Raw genomic sequence first — 19,662 nt, 5'->3', positions numbered from 1 at the left:
CAGCTCCTTCACAGTTGGCCTCATTATTATTATTATTATTATATAATTGCATAATTATTATCATCATCACCATTATGCTATGATTTACACTCTTATTAAAAGATAGTACCAGCAGTAGCCTCCTTCATGTAGAAATAGTGAAATCATGTCCACTACAACCAGGCAAAGCATTTTGTGTGTGTGTGTGTGTGTGTTAATAAAATAATAAAATAATAAGGCACAGTAGCAACTGGTACAGTTATATATATATTTTCATATCTTTCAGGATGTTCTTTGACATTAAAGCTGTGGCATTGTAGCCCAAAATGTCCTGTATATTCGGAAAACCAGGTAAATATTATGATCCCCCGCTTGCATACGTGTAGTACGTAGCGTTCGATTGTGGACGCACCCCGGTGATAAGTTGACCTTACTAGACGGACATGACATCATGACGTACGGAAGACGTTAGCGCAATTTGACCTCATCCGTAGGAAGTGGAGCGTAGACAGTTCGGGCAACTCCGTAAGAAAAGGGAAAAAAATAGAAAAAAACGAAGGAACGAAAACTCGTTGAATTTCTTCAGTTGAGTGTTTTTCGGAGCGACTTCACTAACTATTCCGAGCGGAGGAAATCCCCGGGCGAGGGGAACCAAAGTCTCCACGACTGGGTAATTTAGGCTTGATTTTTTTTCGTTTGAACCTTGTTTTTTTTTTGCTGGTAATTTCGGCCTCCTTCGCCTTCCGTGTGCCGGAAGTCCTGCGTAAAGCCTCGGTTTCGGCGTCGACGGTTTTTTTCCTTCTCACTTGTTATTTTTTTCTCCAATCCTCGTGAGCTCTGTGTTTTTTTTTTTTTTTTTTTTTTTTTTTTTTTTCCCTCCTCAGTTTTTTTCACGGGCCCGACAGCGGGACTGGGTGAATGTGGGTTAACGTTACACCTCCCAGAAGATAATGTTACGGGCTGCTAATGAATTTGCATCAGTCACCGAAGAGACTGTTTTTAAATAAACATTATATCATTTTATTTTATTCTGCACCGTTTTCTTTTTTTTTTTTTCAAATAAACCCCGAACCACTTCCTGGTTTGCATTAGTAATAGCCAGATGGTGTGTTGTGTCTGGTTTGGATGAGTATTTTGAGCTGCGTGTCTCGAGAAGAAAAGAGCCCGCCAACTGAAGTGGCCTGCGGTACAAACGGCTCCAGATTTGCACAAAGACCAGCAGAGAGTCCCGACTTATCCATAACCCGGGCTGAGAGAGGGAGAGAGAGAGAGAGAGAGCTCTGGGCCGTGTGCTAACCCTTACTACACACTGCTTTATGGAACTGATGGCATGATGGCCTTCATTTACCTCAATCATTACTGCTCTCCTTCCTGAACATTTATTTTAAAAATAACATGGCATGTTTGTTTTTTTTTTTTTTAAATTGTAGTCCAGGATGTTTCTAGCAGTTTCTTTACTTTAGTTTCACTTCAACCCCGTGTTTTTTTTCTCCTTATTGATCAATATAATCTGCACTTCTTTGAGGGTTCTTTAGTTCTGCAGCTCTACACAGAAGCCTCATGGGTTTCCTCTAAAGAGAGAACATTTATTTACTAAATTAATCAGTCTGATGGACTTCATTTATCCAGGCAGACTGCTCTGTCACTGATCTTTGTCAGTTCTCACCCATCGTTTTAGCCTTGTAGATCATTTTTTAATAAATAATTCCGAGATGAAGCGAGCTCTGGCACTGTGAACACACTGACTATTTGTATTGTATTATTTAATTTTTTTTTTCCCCCTTAAAATTAGGAATGATGGAGGATTCCCATTTTAACTCCTACTTCTGGTCTCCAGTGCAAGGACAGGTGAGAATGCATGAGAAAGCCTTCCTGTCCACTACCAGCCACGCACACGTATCTTAAAACCACGTGTCCACATAATTTTCCTTTAATGCCTCATGTGTGTGGGTGTGTGTGTCAGATTGAGAATGCTGTGTTTCTAAACAAGGTGAAAGAGCAGCTGGGCCAACAGGACAAAAACCCTGCCTACCCGCATGGCTCCTCCCACTACCCCACCACAGCGGTGGTGGCAGTTGCTGGGGGCGTGGCCATGGATGCAGCGGCTGGGGGGCGGGCCCTGAAGCAGGAACAGGCACATCCGCCCCATTCCTCACACAGCATCACTGTGGTGCCCGTACCGTCTACCGGAATCATGACAGCTGGTACAGTAGATATGATTGTGGTTGTGAAATGAGTCAATGTCCAGTAGGCATGTGCTGATGATCGGTAATAGATCATCATGATAGATGATAGATCATCATAGATCATCATGATCGCAATATTTAGGTATTAATATTTACAACGTACAACGGTATTATGATGGTCACTTTAAAATAGTGACAAACCCCCTGCGTTCACAGTTTTGCTCGGCGGTTTGCTCACGTTTAACATGAAATCCTACAGGTACAAGGCAGGTTGTTTTTAAAAAGTGCTGTCAGAGTGGAGCACTTCCAACGTTGAAAAATGTTCAGCTTCTCAGAAAAGCACCAAGTGACGTCAAGCACTTTTTTTTATTTTTTTTTAATTTTCCCTCAGTGGGAGCAAGTGAGGGAAAAACCAACAAGGAGGACAGTCCTGGTGAAAAAATTATTCTTGTTAGTGAACCAAAATAAGTAGATTTACAACATGTTGAATATTTTGTTTGTAACTAAAATACCAAATTGCCTATTTTTGGCACGTTGATCCGTACACAAAGTCGCACAAGTTGTTCGTCTGTTTTTTTATGCCTGAAAAGCTACAGCAAAGGCAAACAGCATCCTCATTATCAGAGTTAAACCAATCTTAATTATTACTGATAATAATAAACCAGATCTAGCTAGGTAGCTGATACTACCTAGGACTGATAAGAGTGTTGTTATGGTTACAGTGTGTTTTTTAATACATCAGCACCAAAATTGCTCCAGCCAGCACTTTATCTCAAAAAAAAAAGAGTGTGAAACCACTCTTACGGTGGTTAACTTGAAATAAAATTGCATCTTTTGTTGTTCCTCATTTGCATTTGGCCCAAATATAACACAGTCGATTTCACCACAACATGAAGACACAGTTTTGTATTTTCCGGTTTGCTTGTTTGTGATCACGGCTGTGGAAGTAGCAGCATGAACACACAGTTGTCACCATTTATAGGACAAATGTACTACCTCCTTCTCTGTCTCATCAGGTTTTTTTTTTTTTTTTCTTTTTGCAAAAGAAGCCAAAACTACAGCAACTTCCTCTTTCACGACTGCGGTTATTGTCCTTTGTTTATTTGTTGTCTGTTTGAAGTCATCTGCCTACTAAAAACAATTTGAACCCCCAGCAAAGTACAACTTCTTCTTGAATATACTCACAACTGTGTGCTGATCTGTAGTACTGTTTTGTTTAGTCCTTTTGTCATTTGAAGCATACAGCCGGCTTAAGTGGAAAGCAATTTTGTGTTGCATTTATGTCAAAGAATGTCTCATTTAGAAGGCAGGTAGCTTAATTTGGCCAAATGTGTCCACTTCTTAGCAATACAATCCCATTATTCTACTCAGCAGCTATGATATAACTGTTGCTCCAACTGAGAATTTGTCTCATAACTAACATTTTCTTTACTTTTTTGAATAACAGTCATATTATTAATGTTGCTAGACAAACCCTTTACATGGATAAATTTAATAAGCTACTGTGGCCCAGCCTGACAGGAAGTTATAACGCATGTTGTCACTGCAGCGTTTTCATTGACGCCTGTCAGCCAGAGAAGCAGTTGTTCAGTTTTAGACCACTCTGATGCCTGTTAGGCTAATGGCAATGGCAAAGAAAATGTTTACAGGCCATCCCCTTTTCCACAACCCTGCGTACACTTTCTCATGAAACTGCATTGCCTTTTAGAGGGCATATGCACGCAGCTTTGGGGATGAAGCTCATTTCTGGGTTGGAAAACTAAACAGAAACTTAAAACAAAGAAATTAGTGAGATCCCTTGCAAGTCACTGTTTTTCTAAGATACTTAGAAATAGTTCTAGAAACGGAAAAGTAAAAGCTTAGGCAATTAAACTGACATGAAGATCCGAATATCGGCACATGCCTACTGCCCTGAAAGCAGCACAGAATCCCTCATGATTGTAAGTCAGATGTGACGGTGCGTACACATGGGACCTGTGTCGCTAAAGTCGAGTAATGCAGCTTAACAATCCGACCAGTAGCTCAATGGGAATAAACAACCTTCATGTGTATACCTAAGTTGGAATAGAGTAAACCAGTTGCGGCCAGTCTGAACGTAATTATATCCACCTATCCAATTGAATGAGATGGGGAATATTAATAATCCATTAAATATAAAAATATAAGAATAATAACGTTCGCGTATTTGTGCATGTGTGTTCGAGTCAACTGTAAGACAGACAGTCTATTTAAAATAATTGCGAGTTTGGATTGGCATCAAACTAACACTCTGAGGCAGATGCAGGACGCAAGCTGATCTCAGTAAAGTTCAGTGTTTTATATTGGCCAGGAATTCAGCAAGGATGCAAGAACTTTAACACAGTTAAAAACAAAGGGAAAAGCTTTGATAAAACTTTTATTACTTGTGTTTTTCGTACGAAACATCTTTGGTAACAAGAAGATGAGTAATGGCGTTACATATCTGTTTTACTGATGTACGCATTTCACGTTATTTTCAATAATCAGCGCAGCTGTATTCCTGAATGTCAGGCACATATAAAATGCTTGGCAGCTTTAGTCTTCTTCTGTTCAAATATTACACTTGGATAATGTTTTGCTGACATGGAAATAATTTAAAACTCGTTAATAAAGCAAGCAGCTTGATTAAAAAGCTGAACATGCTGACCGGACATTAACACTGTCACTAAACCTCACTCCATAGCATGCGCATAACTTTGGATCTGAATCCATTTACGTGCATATAAATAAAGACTATTCATTAGGAATCTGCAGCTGAAATAAACTGGTGATGTAAACATAACCACTATCTCTGTTCAGCAGTTTTGTTTTGTTTTTTTTTCCTCTCTCTCACTCTTTCCTTTACTTTTCTCACTTTGTTCAGCGGGCTTGGTCACTCTGGTGTCTCCGGTATCCTCTGCTCCATCTCTTATCCCTGGGCATCCAACAACTACTATGATAACAGTACACACAGGTAACATATATCATATTCTCCTGAAAGAATGATGATAATTTGAAAGAAAAGCCATATAAAAAAATCTGCAGCAATAATGTTCAGTGTCTTCAGCTTTGGTTTTAAAAAAATCATTCAAATTAATACCTTCTCTCAGATAAGAAAGAGGATGCCATGTCCTGCTCCCCCGTTGTCATCCCGTTACCATCAAAGCGAGGGAGGAAGAAGAAATCCACACTCCCGCTCGTGGGCTCCCCGACAGGAAGTGACGCGCTAATGCTCGGTCACCTGGCTGGACAGGTATGTCTCTTTTAAACATAGGATTTAAAACCTCTCCCAGTTTAGAATCCTAGAATGAGCTATAAAGTAAGGAATAAAACATGACTGGGTGTGCTGTTATCCCTGACAGCATGGTGTGATGCTTCTTACGTCTCAAAGTGTTTCGTTCCTCTTATACAACAGCAATAAAGAAAAGATTTTTATTTATTAAAGAATGACATGTACTTTTTTATCCTTTTATAGTTACATTTAACATTGCGATAAGTCTGTGAAACAATAAGTTCCTGTTATCACTTAGGTGATAGCATCATATCTGATTTTCTGATAATAGTTAATAAGACAGAAAAAACTCAGCTTGTCATGGGAAGTGGTGGCTCAGTGGTTAAGGCTTTGGTTTCAAGTTCAAATTGCACCTCAGCTAAACTGCCACTGTTGGGCCCTTGAGCAGAGCCGGTAACCCTCAACTGCTCGGTCGTATCTTGTCTCAACTGTCAGTCACTTTGGATAGAAGCATCTCCCAAAATGAGTAAATGCAAATGTAATGTTACCGAGATGTTAAAAGAAGAAAGCCTTAATCTCTAATTAACAAACCACTGGTACTGGAGACTCCTTCCAAAAAGTTAAATAAACGAATCTACACAGAAAACATGACAATAACAAATAGCAGCATGTTTTTTAATCTGTTCATTATTAGACCTGGATTATGTGGTGCGTCCACCATCGCTGTGAACGGCTTGTTACTATAGAAACGTTAACGTAATCTAATTAGAAAGAGCGCATTAATACAAACCTGTGATTTGGAGCTGCACTACTGTCAGAGCATTGCTGTAATGGAAAATTAATGAACACCCTCTGAATTCATCAGCACTGAGGCACTGAAGTGTGGCTGAAAACAAAGTGGTTATGAAACCCTCTTTATATTTTCATTTGAATTTTCTCATATTGCATATTTGGATGACTGAAATGGTTGTACTCCGGAATGAAAATGTCATTTTATGTAAATAATATGGACAGTGTATCCCTAATTGCCTGCTTCCATTTTAGTGTAGACACAGTTTACACAGACATTTTGAATAAATGTGTAGTGCAGGCTTCTACGTGACCTTTTCTTCTCTTTATTAAAGCCATTCAGATCGGTCTCTAGTGCCTAACATTATAGAGAAATGGTTTATGTATTATAAAAAAAGATGTGCCCTGAATTGTTTCAACTTATTCTCATTACTGAGGCATTGCCTGAGCCTGTAATAAAGAAATATAACTTGAAGCAGTCAGAAGAGATTTTACAGTGTTGTTTGTCTAACCCAGCGTATAGTCCAGCAGCAGTAAAACATCTAAGCTCCCTCTAGAATGACCAAAAATTGAGTTGTTTGACCAAGCGTACCTAATGGTACAGATAAAATATCGAAATAAATGTCAGCTCCTCCTTAAAGGGAAGTTTTATTGAATTTTCACATCTTCAGTGTAATTTACTGTTTGTCTTTTTGAAGAAAAAATGATCCAGTGAAGACATTTGACCAGCTCAGATCGATCAACTGTTTAAGGCGTAGGAATATCAAACAGGGTTCACAACACTTTGTTTATTTTGTTTGTTATACACACTACCAGTAAATTGCACTGGTTTTTAATATGTAATGCTGATAAGGCTGGTGATGCATCTGTAAAAATGACTTTCTTTCAGTACTTTTGTCCTTGTAGTTCCCCCAGTTAGCAAAGTTTTGTTGCACCATTTAAACAAATTAGTGCTGACAGGTGAAACTACTTGTATTCTTTAGAGGAGCTTCAAGAAATCAGATTAGCTACTTAGAAACGTAATGAAATAAAGCATACCTATTGCAAACATAAATCTGCTTCTGTATCGGTTGTTTCAGACTCTCTATCTCTCCTTTCTGGCTCTCTATTTGTCAGTCTGCTTCTTGTTTAAGCTGGTAAACGTCTGGGACAGTTTGGAAATAATCAGTGTCCTTGGCATCCTCGTCAGTAAGCTAAATGAAGGAGTTGGCTACTGCTCATTTGTGGTGTGTTGACTTGCTCTAGCTGTAGGCTGTAGTAACAACCTAAACGCTTATCATAGTATGGAGTCTGGACATACATCACAGTGAGAAGAGAAGAATAGTAGTGTGTATATAACAGACATTGTAAGCCAAAACCGTACAGCAAAACAGTCTCTAAGGTATCAGGCAATGTGTCTGTATAACCCCTGTGTAATAACATTGTGAGCTAGATTTGGGCCATTTGAACACTTTGGACCCCTGGGACCGGATTCACGAAACATTCTCAAGAATAAAATTCTTAACTGCCATTTTCTTCTTATTTTTCTAAGTTAAGAAAAAAGTTACGAATATTGTGTATTCCCAAAAATTCTTCTTAAGATTGTTCATAAGACAGAACTTAAGAAAAATTCAAATTCTTGAAAAGAATGTTGTTAAAAATCATCGTAAATTAAAGTTCACTGCCAACTTGTCATAGATCCCCAAAGGATAAGATTTTTAATGAATTTATTGGGTTGTTTCAAATATTAAACATTACAAAATTATAAAACTTGCAACATATAATAAATGGTGTATAACTACTACAATATTTTACTTATATAAACTAGCATACTTGGCTTACTGGATGTTTGTGTTCCAGATGGAAACACTATGGGTTGTGTACAGGGAGAGAGAGCCAGAAAAGCCTCTTAGAGCGCTTCTTTTGTGAATCCGGCCCCTGGTTCCTATCACTGCTGAACATTTCTGTCTTTGTAGATTTCCCCAAAAATTTTGCTTTTTTCCATTTAAACATTCTGAATGACACTGTTTACTTTTGCATAATTCACTAAATAGATAAAAAAAAAAAAAAAAAGGCAGTGAAATTCCCCTTTACTGACATATTTGTCTTCTCATTCTGCATGAGCAATAATAAGCATCATTGTATCACCATGCCACATCATTTTGTGTAGTCAAAACACAACATGGTTTCAGTTATTTATCATTTTTATTCATAATTGTAAAATATATGTTGGTCACCTCATTGCACCTTAACTTCTGGAGCAGTAGGTGCCCCTTTACAGCTCTCCTGGGGGAAAAAACCCCAACACAGTTCCTGGATGAGTTTCTGTTTTGTGTTTCTGCTGGAGAACTGGAACTGTGGTCATTATATAATAATAACAAAAACATAACAACACAGAGAACATGAGACTGAAGTTGCCTGCTTTATGCCATAAACATATTACCATTAATGTAGCTTTATACAACAGCGCACAATTTTACGCAAAGTGTCATTACATGGCATGTGCAAAATACACTCCCATAACGTTACTGAGTTACCATCAATGTAAAAAAGAAAAACAAAAGCATGGCAGAAACATGCCATTTTGCCTATTGTGAAATAAAACAAGATTAAAGGTACAGTGTATAGGATTTGTATGGCTGTAGCTTTTGCTCTTGCTAAACAGGGAAGACATTTTTTTGTTCTCTAATGTGGTGGGAAGTTAGTGAAATATAGATGATAGTCAGCTGATTTGTCCTCATTGTGGAATATGTATTGTTACCCAAGTTGTTGAGCTAGAGAACTCATGATAGCCAGCTAGTGTGAGACTGAGACGCTGGAAATCTCCAGCTTGGACTGAATGAGCTTCAATGGGACTAATTGTACTCGCTGATTCCACTGGATGAGAAGAAGAGCAGATCTTGGTCATTAGCAAAAAAAGATTTACTGATTTCAAACACTGAGCTGCTGAATGCGGAATCAAATGTCAGTCATGCCTGAAAGCGTTCGCTGACTCACGCAACTCAAACATGGCTTACACAATTCACAGATGTTAGATAATCATATATCAAGACTGTTGACAGGTTTGCTGATGCTAGAGGCAGTCTTGGGTCCAATGAGTCCGTGCATGGCAGTGACTGGTACTGATTTGTTCACCGTATTGACTCATTAAAAAAATAAAACATATCTAACCAAACTTGGTTAGATCAGGCAAGCATGAGTCATTGAATAGGTGTGTCATTTTTCACTGATCTTTGAAAAATCCTTTGCTTTTTGTACACACACTACCATACTAAATAAGTTAGTAGTTGCACCAATGGTGCAGTGACAATGTAGGCATACTTATTAGTGAGCTCAAGCAGTTTGGGAGCGGTTTGAGGAGAGATTAACGCGTGCAATCTAAAAGCACCACCACAGCCCACATTGCAAAATATTCTTCCACAAGTAGCTTGCAGTAGCATATTTCAACCAGAGAGGTTGAAACTTTACAACCAGCAGCTTTAAGCAATTTCTTATTAACTATCTACAGGATTTGAAAAAAATGGTGAGTATAAGGGTTAAGCATTCTGTAAAGCTAAGATTCATAAGGTTTCTTTACTTTCCCATTTAGACTCCATGTGAATGGCTTCTTAGCTGTGATTTGATTCTGCATGTTCTGTGTTTCCTTCTGAAACAGGAAGTCAGAGTGATGTCATGTTGAACTGTTTGACTGACTTACACAACAGCTAGCAGCGGCAGCCATGCAGTCGAATTTAAAGAAGCCTAACAGCAGCTTAGTGAGACAGCGAAATCTAGAGAACAGCAAAGAGTTTAACCAGAATCTTTTACTTCCTGTTACTGATGGAGAAGCCCAGGCTGTGTACAAAGTCAGAAGTGCATTCTTAGGAAGTGACTTATTCCCGTACTGAACACCAAGTTGGTAAAACATCTCTGAAAGTGCCTGTCCTATAACCGCGGCCTTGTACAATGTCTTCCTGTTTTAAAATGAATAAATTCCAGCCATTATTTTTTTAGTCCTTAACCATGCAATGGTTGGTAAGGAAATAGTGTAGACGCACAGCCAAAAACATACCAACAAACCATGTTTACTGCTAACGAGCAAGTTAGCAAGTCCTGCAACTGGGTTTGGGACATCCAGTATATGGCTCTAGAGATTATTTAATTGGACAATTCTGAAGTTTTGCCTAGTTAGAAAAATCTATATAAAAAGTGTATTCATTTTCCCGAAGTGATGAGCTATAAAATAACTAGAAAACAAGAATATCTGTCGTACTGGTGTCCATAACAGACATACAAAATGCTCTGAAACACCAGTTTTGATTTCTATACAAGTACGATCTACATCACTGTTGGGCTCGCCAAGTCCAGTACATTTCCCACTGGCATGATGCATGATGCATATAAGGCTCTCTGCTGTTCCTCTGCAGGAAGTGACAGAAGTGTGGGAAATGTTGTGTGTTAACACACATAAAAAGCATAAAAAAATTCGATCTTGTTATGTGAGGGCCAGCATATGACTCCTGTGTGAGCTGTCGTACAAATATGACTCCTCTGTGAGCTGTTGTACAAATACATTGTAAAAATGTTAGTAATTGATAATTGAAGAAAATTTACGATTATTCGTGTCATAAAGGAAAAGAAATGTCACTCAGTTGTGTTTAAAGTGCCAGGATGGTTTTTGGGGTTTTTTTTGCTAACGGTACAGATACTCTCTCCTCTCCTCAGCATCATCCTGCCGACCCCTACGACCTCTCTGCTGATGAAGGACCTGCTGGAAAGGAGGGAGCAAAGACATACAGGTACATTGTCTTGAATGTTAGCATGCATATTGTGTGTGCGTGTGTGTTTCTGAAAGCTTCTAGCAAAGGCAGGACTGAAATAGAGATACTTAGTGCATTGTCCACTTGCACTGCAGCAATGCATGGCCCCCAGCACACACACCCACACACACACACACATGCTTGTGCTTCTTAGGCTGTGTGTTGAATGTGTCTCAATCCATATATGTGTTGGCTTTGCGTAGTAGAAGTAGTGTTTCACTAAGTGTGTGTCGTTGGCTGCATGTGCCAGCATGGCTTTGCCAGTTCCGAACACACACAAACACACACACACACACGCACTCCGCCACACGACAGCACATTTACTCTCCTCCACTCGCTCGGTCACTCCTCTCTCCTTCATCTGTCTGCGCTTGTATGTCTTGCCTTTCCTTCTCATCTTTCTGATTTGTCGGCAGAGTCTACAGTTTCCCTCTGTTGTTTTTCTTCACTGATCTCATCCCCACTCTCTCTCTCCCCCTCCCTCCATCTCCCTTTCTCCCCCGCCCCACTCTCTGCCTGTCTCTTTCTGTCCCCTCTTTTTCATACCCCGTCTCATTCCACTCCTCTCTTTTCACATTTCCTCTCACTTTCTCCTCCTCCATTCCTCCTGTCACCCTGACTCAACCATGACTCCATATCATCTTTCCCCAACCTTCCCTCTCTTCACCTCTTCTTGCTCCTGTGTTTCCTCTTCGGCTCATCTCTCTCCTCTCTCCCCATCCTCCTATTTCCTTCCCTGGTGTGTGTGTGTTTGTGTGCGTGTGTGCGTGCGTGTCTGTAGGTGCCGGATGTGCGGCCTGACGTTCTGCAATAAGTCAGACATGCAGCTGCATTCCAAGTCGCACACGGAGGTGAAGGCGCACCAGTGCCCGCACTGCTCCAAATCCTTCGCTAACTCCAGCTACCTGGCGCAGCACATCCGCATCCACAGCGGCGCTAAGCCCTACATCTGCTCCTACTGCCAGAAGGCATTCAGGCAGCTCAGTCACTTACAGCAGCACACACGGTACTGGAGGATGCACCGAGCCCCAGGATGTGGAGTGTGTGTGTGTGTTCGTGTGTGTGTGTGTGTGTGTGTGTGAGAGAGAGAGAGAGAGCGAGAGAGAGAGAGATATCTAAAGATACAGTTAATGGTAAACAGTCAAAACATGATGAGTTTATGTGGCTTACAGCTAATTAATTTGAAATCAACAGGGTTTGCAGTGTGTTAGGGTTCAGGTATCACTGTGTTCCCGTGTTTTCCGCCAACATCAAGCCCAAGCTGGTGTTTGTTCAGGGAACCAGTGGACTTTGTATGTGGGTGTTTACCAATACACTCCTGACAGTCTAAAAAAAAGTAATAAACATGAAGGACATTACAAGTTTTACCTCAGGAATTTAAGAACATATTTCACCATCCAAAATCAAATACTTTAGAGCCTGTACACAGCACAAAGATATCATCATAAACAACAATAAGTCATATACACTCACTGGACACATTAATAGGAACGCCTATACACCTACTGCTTCATGCAGTTATCCATTTAGCCAATCATATGGCAGCAGCACAGTTCAGAAAATGATACATGTTCAGAGTTTCAGTTAATGTTCACATCAAACATGAGATTGGGGGGGAAATGTGATCTCAGTGACTTTGTCTGAGGGATTGTTTTAGAAACTGCTTATCTACTGGGATTTTCACGCACAGCAGTCTCGAGCATTTACACAAAGTGGCACGAAAAACAAAAACCATCAAGTCGCTCACAGTTCTGCCTTGACGAAATGCATTAACTGAAGCTCTTGATCTGCATGATTTTATGCGTTATGCTGCTACCACACAATTGGCTGATTGGCTAAATTGCATGCATGAACGGGGGGTACAGGTGTTCCTATTAAAGAGGCCAGTGAGGGTATAAGTCATACATTTTTCATACTGTTGCCTGTTTTTGTTCTAAGTGTGTAGCTGCTCAAAGCACGTTTTATCAGCATTAACAGTGAAGCTCATAGCAAGTTTTGTTCAAGCGTCAGTTTCTTCCTTAGAACACTGATTCATGGTTCCAATGTTTTCTTTTTGCTAATATTTCCGCAGTCTATTAATGTATGTAGAATAGTTTGAGTTGTTGTTATAGAGACGACATGATGTCAATCCCATTTTCCAACCACAACAGTTCTTCCTTCTAGACCAGCAGTGTTTTGGCTCATTTGTGGTGGAAGATATGGAATGCTTTGAGATTAAGCACCAGGACTAGTTCCTTGTTGGCAGAAAAGGGCTATGTGAAAGGGCATGATGTGACATGTCCTACAGTGGTGCCAGGGAATTAGGATACTATTCTGGGCTTTTCTGTAGCAATGTCCTCTAGACATGGAGTAGCAACATAGGACGTAGAGAAATGCTGTCTGATGTCAAACTTTGTCCTAGAGGATTATGATGTTGTCTATATGGCTTGGAAAAAGAGCAAGTTAGATATGTACTCATATTGTAAGGGACAGAGGTTTAATCAAATTCTTACAAAGAGGCAAAAACATGAACAGTTTTTACTGCCTTAAAATATTTGAATGTACCACAGTTGAGTCAGTGTGAGACAATGAGACCTCATGCTGGAACAGTTTCTGAATGAGTGACGCAAAGAGCCAGTAATGTGTCTGTCTTTGTTTGAACGTTTCTTGCTTTCTTACACTTCTGCGCTGTTCTATTTCCGATTTCCCTCGTTTCCTTCCTGTCACACCTTCCATTACTATTCAAACCTGTCATTTTTCTCAGCTACTTTTTATCGCCTATAGATGTCTCGCTCTGACTCTCAATCACTGCACGGACTCACACAAACACATTAAAACAGAGCAGGAGCAGAATAATAGAGGTCACAGAAAGGTCCTGTGCCATGCTGAACTCTCTACACATGATGAAAGACAACAGGTCTTGGGAAATTTTACATTAAATGGTGGAGTTGATAGATCTGGCCTTCAAGTCACCTAGAGCAAACATTTCCAAACATTACATCAGTCGCCCAACCACCAGGCTTTACAAGAACAATCAGAGAGCGTTCTATTTGACATCAAATGTAGTTAAATTATGACCCCAATATGAAAAGGGTTTATTTATACTGTACAATGGCACTGCATTTATAACATATATTAAATATACTGTATATTAGAATTATATATATATATATATATATATATATATATATATATATATATATATACACACACACAGCTTGGTGGTAATTGGTGAACTGCTGTAAATGTTGCTAAAAATGTAGTGTTTAATACCTCACGCTTACAGTCTAGGCGAGTTAATTAGAATCGAATCAGCTATGGAGGAGTGTGAATAATAGAGAGAATAAAATGAGATGACTCAGGTTCTGCATGACACTAAAGCTAGGAGCATACCACATTACAGACATTCATATACAGTCCTCTTTAAATTATAGCACCACTGCCATTTGTCTCACTCTCCCTCTTTTTTTCTCTTCTCCCTGCCTTTCTTTCCATACAGAAACCACACAGAATCCAAACCCCATAAGTGTCCGCACTGCTCAAAGTCGTTTGCTAACACCAGTTATTTGGCCCAACACGTGCGGATCCACACCGGAGTGAAACCCTACACTTGCTCTTACTGCCAGAAGACCTTCAGGCAACTCAGCCACCTACAGCAGCATCACAGGTAGCATCTCCCCACCCCCTTTAGGTCTCTTTACAATTATCTTCTTATTCTCTTTACACTAGTCTTTTAATTCTGTAAAGGAAACATGCTTTTTTTTTTTTTTTTAAATGAACTTTCAAGTGAACCTGCTCTCATTTGTGCAGAATCCACACAGGAGACCGGCCGTATAAGTGTACCCATCCAGGCTGCGAGAAGGCTTTCACTCAGCTATCAAATCTTCAGGTATAGAGAATCAACTACTTGATTTACAAAGCTGAGGGAAATTATTATAATTCACTCCTGGGCAAAAAAAAAAAAAAGTGGGCCAAGCCCAAAATGCCAAAATATTAAACTTGTAATGGTCTTAAAAACAAATCAGTGGTCAGGAAATCAGCAAGAATGAAACAAATAGATAAAGGAAGTTAGTATGGGAGCTTTTCCCTTTGATTTCTTTAAATGTTTAAGCCTTGTGCCCCTTGATGGGCTGCATCAGGTGTGGCAGAAAACCAAATAATGATGAATCTTTTAAGAAAAAAAAAACATCTCGGAAGATATTTTTGGAAAATTTGTACATTTCAATTAAAATTCAAACATTTTAATCATTATCATGATTTTACCTTTGCGTTCAAGAAGACGTTCAATAAGTGAATTTCCCTATTTCTTGCTTTTCCCCAAACAGTTCACTGCAGCAAAAGTGAATGAGCAAATGGTGGCACAGTCGGTCTCAGGAGTGCATTTGTTTAATTCTTGCTAATTTTCTGACCAATGATTTGTTGTTAAGACCATTAAAAGCTTAATGTCTGCCATTTTGTGCTTGGCCCAATTTTTCTTTTTTTGGTCGAGGAGTGTATATCATTTGTATCCAGTTGTATCCATGGATGCAAAATATGGACAAAATAGCATATTTCTTTATGTCATACCCTTTATGTCATTGGTGACATACCCTGAAGAACATTATAAACACACTTGATTGACATGGATAGTGCATAATTTTGTACTAAAATTATTTGTTTGTTGGAACGTGTGAATGCAGTGATTCACCAAAACAACCACAGAATGCACTCATCAGGAAGATCTGAGATTAGTCAGAATGCTTACAGCATGTGATACTGATTAAGTAAGGAATAGCACACAACAGGCCATGCTGTTCTATGAAAATAATACGGCCTGACATGAAGCGTGTAGTATGTTTGTATAACCTCATTGTCTAAAGTATCTTATTCTGCTTTTTAATGAATGACACATCACACTTTTGATCCTTTTTATAGTTATATTTGACGTTGCGAAACATCCACAAGACTAGTTGGTACTCGTTACCTTTTACATTATAACAGCTATAAACAGTCATTCAGTGCTGACATTTGATACTCCTTCCATAAATGTCTCCTAAGAGAAAGTGTGATAGTCTAAATCAGGGCTATCTAACATACGGACCAATAAAGGTTCTAATCCGGCCCACCAAATGAATGTAGCATGTGTTTTAAATTTAAAATCGTCTTTAAATGATTAAAAAAAGACCTTGTCTTTGTTATTCCACTATGGAGAAATATAGAGCATTAAACTCACAGCCATAAATTCATCTACTTACAAAATGTGCTAACGATGTAATTGTTCATTAGCAAGCTAAACCTGACACTGTAAACATGTCTCTAATTTAGCATTTCATAGTAACGGAAGTGAATTCTTATGCAGTCAAACTAAGAGCCCTTTTCAATATTATGGGTTATTTTGTGTAGCTTCATGACATATTATCCCAATTAAGCCTATTCCAGTTACAGGTTATAACACTACAAAATGTGGAGAAGTACTTACTGTGAGGCAATGCATATAACTGAACACCTTTTTGAGGAGCTGTTGATATATTAGTGGTCATTAAACTGATTTTGTTTTTTGATCCAACCCACCTGGCATTGGATGAAGTATACTGTAGCCCATTACATAAACGAGTTTTACACCTCTGGGCTAAATGCATCAAACTTTGGGGGAAAAAAATTGGTGGCATGATATGCTTAAGTTTGGCCAAGAGGTTCCTGGCTAGCTAACAACTGATTGTATGGCTTGTCTCTTTGATGTTTTCACCCCTACATTTAACATCCTTTCACTGTATGCCAAAAACAACTACTACTACTACTACTACTACTATTATTATTATTATTATTATTATTATTATTATTACTACTACTTCTTTCCTAATGATAGGAAAGAAAAGATACAGGTGATGGAGAAGATCAATGTTTCCTGTAACCGTACTACCAATACTGAATACATTAAACTGAAATCGTCATCTTGTTTAACTGTCAGTTTAATGACATGCACTTTAAAAGAATGTACGTAGAAATCCTACAGCATGGAACTTCACGTAGTTAATGTACTGATGCTTTTTCTAAACAGAAATTATTTTAAATTTAATGGTAACGCTCTATGTTAAGGCTCGCCTAACTAACGTTATTTATAGCATTAGTTAACATGAACAAACAATAAATAGACCATGAAACAAAGTTAAAATGTAAGTTAACATATTAATTGACATTTAAGTAAATGTTAACTAAATACCCCTGCATTGACTGTTTAATCAATCCATGACTAAAGATGAGTCATATCAATTAGCAAAAATTGGATTACTGGTAATTCAATTACTGGTTTAACTGGTATAAATATTGGAACTTGCTTTTAGCTTCACTTCTGAATTAACAACCCCGAACATGTTACTGATGGTGTTGGTTCATGTTAGTCATTGTGAGCATATTTTAATCATTGATTATATGAACATTACTGCAGTTATTGATTATTTGTCTTGTTTGAATTTTTATATATATTAAAAAAATCAAATAATACAGGTGTTAATTTGTTGCTGTTACTAATGGTGTATTAAAGCTAGGTTTTTGGTGTGCTGATGTTAACTAATGTGTTAAATGCTGTCAGTTAAAGGAACCTTAATGTTGCAAAGCATTACCTTTAATATTGTACAGCTTTGAGGCACATGTCAAATTGTTGCAGATGGATATTTGGTTCAGATATCAGCCTTGTTTTTTAATGATATATCCTTTGCTCACAGTCTCACCGTCGCCAACACAACAAAGACAAGCCATTCAAGTGCCACCACTGTAACCGTGGCTATACGGACTCAGCGAGCCTTGAGGTTCATCTCTCGACCCATACAGTGAAACATGCGAAGCTGTACTCCTGCGGCCTATGCAATCGCACCTACACTTCGGTACGGCACTAACCTTGACTGAGAGCATCCCTATATATATATATATATATATATATATATATATATATATATATATATATATATATATACACAACTTTTTTAGCATTTAATTTCTTCTCAGTAATGATCCATCTGTTTGTCCATTTGCTCATAGGAAACATACCTGATAAAGCACATGCGGAAACACTCTCCGGACCTCGTGCCCACTCCACCAGCACCAACTCAGCAGAGCCATAGTCCTGCACATGGAGGAGCAGGGGGAGGAGGTGCTGGAGGAGGAAGTGCAGGAGGAGGTGCAGAAGGAGCTGCAGCAAGTCGTGAGAGGACCAACGCTTACTCACAGTCAGAGGGAGTGCCATGTGTATTTGACCTGCAGCAGTACAAACCAGTGACAGCGCAAGATGTTTCGTACAAAACAGTCAGCGTGTCTGATTTGTCCTCTCACAAAGACCTGTGCATCACAGTGGAGGCCTCTGCCATACAGGTGGAACACCTCAGTTCATGAGGTAGGAGAGGCCTATGGGAAGAAAAGAGTGAACACAGACTCTGTAAACAGAAGTGGTGCAGCGGAAAGGAATTAATAGTGATGTGATCTTACATGACCTCTCCAGGTACGAGAGGCCTACCTAAAGTAGGGATTAAAAACAAACGCAAGGACTAATTAAATGAAATATATGCTGATGGAAAGGAATTTCCTACTAGGCCTGCTCACTGAAAACAAGTACAGTCAAGGACAAGATTGAAATATTGAGAAAATGCCTTTTTTGTCTCTCTCTCTCTTTTTTTTTTTTTTTTTTTTTTTTTTTTTTTTTTTAAACTCTCTTGGTTCTTCACAGATATCCCGCTCTTCCTGATTCCCATCTATGGCTAGACCTTTTGAAAGCTTTTATTTAATACAGTGGTTGTCATCTGTAGATATTTCTATCTACTTGTACACTACGAAATTTACACTTGCTGTTAATGGACAGTATATGAACATCTTCGATATGTTGCGCAATATGCATGTGATATTTTGCCCTTAAAGTTTAAAAAGGGAAAATCAGTTTTCAATTAGGCTGGGAAAAAATGTATATCTGACTATCTAGTATATTGTGTGTATGTGTGCAAGTTAAAGGATGCTTTAAGTAGTGGTTAAAAAAAAAAAAAAAAAAGGAAAAAAAAAAAAAGAAAAAAAAGAGGAACTTGAGTGTCAGCACCAGCCAGTCACAAGCTCTCCGAGTTCTGGCATGAACTTTTAATAATCCTCTTCACTCTTCATTTGTGTGGATGATGTAATACGCTCACTATTGTTAGTCTACCGCTATTCCATCTTAGTATTAACTCTTGTAATGGACCCTACGCCCTATCATAGTCATTAATACGATCAGATTAGAATGAATTATCCTTTGAAAACAATAATAAAATGTAAAATGTGTCATAAACATGTTTAGTGTCAGTACCTTTTTATGTCCAACACTGTTCACCCAGCCAGTTATTGTCGTAAACTGAAGAAAAAAGTTACACACATTTAGAAATTCTCAGTAGGTGCAGATAAAAGTTATTTCAAAAGTTTCATCTGGATGTTTTTGTGCCCTTAGCTATGTGAACTGATCTTAAAGTTAGGTAAGTCATGCATTGCTAAGAGCAGCCTTTTCCTTTAATCTGCAGCTTTTATTTAAATAATACCTGATTAAACAGCAGCCTTAAACGTCATTAGCAGTACCACAGAGTAACTCATCCTTTAATAACATGATCAATATTTGTTATTTATAGCTATGTGAGCTCTGTCTGTTCTCTTTATGGGACTTTCCACGCACCACTTGCTCCCCTGGACTCAGTGTCAGTGTCAGAGCCGCTTGGGTTTTTAAAATAGTGGACGCGAC

At 38.8% G+C, this 19,662-nt stretch overlaps 1 protein-coding gene across 5 annotated transcripts; it reads left to right on the top strand.

Moving 5' to 3' along the window:
* Positions 1-445: 445 nt before the first annotated feature.
* znf384b (zinc finger protein 384 b) lies at positions 446-19,221 on the top strand. Of its 5 annotated transcripts, none has more exons than XM_026939896.3 (11): positions 446-649; positions 1,772-1,827; positions 1,970-2,183; positions 5,047-5,136; positions 5,273-5,415; positions 10,867-10,940; positions 11,743-11,967; positions 14,440-14,607; positions 14,751-14,829; positions 17,642-17,800; positions 17,955-19,221. In XM_026939896.3, exons 2-11 carry the CDS (start codon positions 1,774-1,776, stop codon positions 18,303-18,305), a joined length of 1,557 nt encoding a protein of 518 aa, XP_026795697.1. In that variant the 5' UTR covers positions 446-649; positions 1,772-1,773; the 3' UTR covers positions 18,306-19,221. The 5 variants fall into 5 exon arrangements, with proteins under 5 accessions (XP_026795697.1, XP_026795695.1, XP_026795699.1 ...); XM_026939894.3 differs by having other exon boundaries at positions 447-649; positions 1,943-2,183; XM_026939897.3 differs by lacking the exon at positions 446-649 and adding an exon at positions 845-1,377.
* The last annotated feature ends 441 nt before the right edge of the window (positions 19,222-19,662 follow it).

This window comes from Pangasianodon hypophthalmus, chromosome 1, assembly GCF_027358585.1.
Source record: "Pangasianodon hypophthalmus isolate fPanHyp1 chromosome 1, fPanHyp1.pri, whole genome shotgun sequence".
Classification (NCBI taxonomy): Eukaryota; Metazoa; Chordata; class Actinopteri; order Siluriformes; family Pangasiidae; genus Pangasianodon; species Pangasianodon hypophthalmus.
The sequence above is the reverse complement of the archived record's forward strand: the minus strand, read 5'-3'. Positions and strand labels throughout refer to the sequence as shown.

What these genes read in the sequence shown, in the direction of transcription:
- znf384b (XM_026939894.3), top strand. Translation starts at nt 1,774, where the DNA reads ATGATGGAGGATTCCCATTTTAACTCCTACTTCTGGTCTCCAGTGCAA. An exon ending in GGTCTCCAGTGCAAGGACAG is followed by an intron (nt 1,828 to 1,942) that starts GTGAGAATGCAT and finishes TGTGTGTGTCAG; the next exon opens with ATTGAGAATGCTGTGTTTCT. An exon ending in CACTTACAGCAGCACACACG is followed by an intron (nt 11,968 to 14,439) that starts GTACTGGAGGAT and finishes CTTTCCATACAG; the next exon opens with AAACCACACAGAATCCAAAC.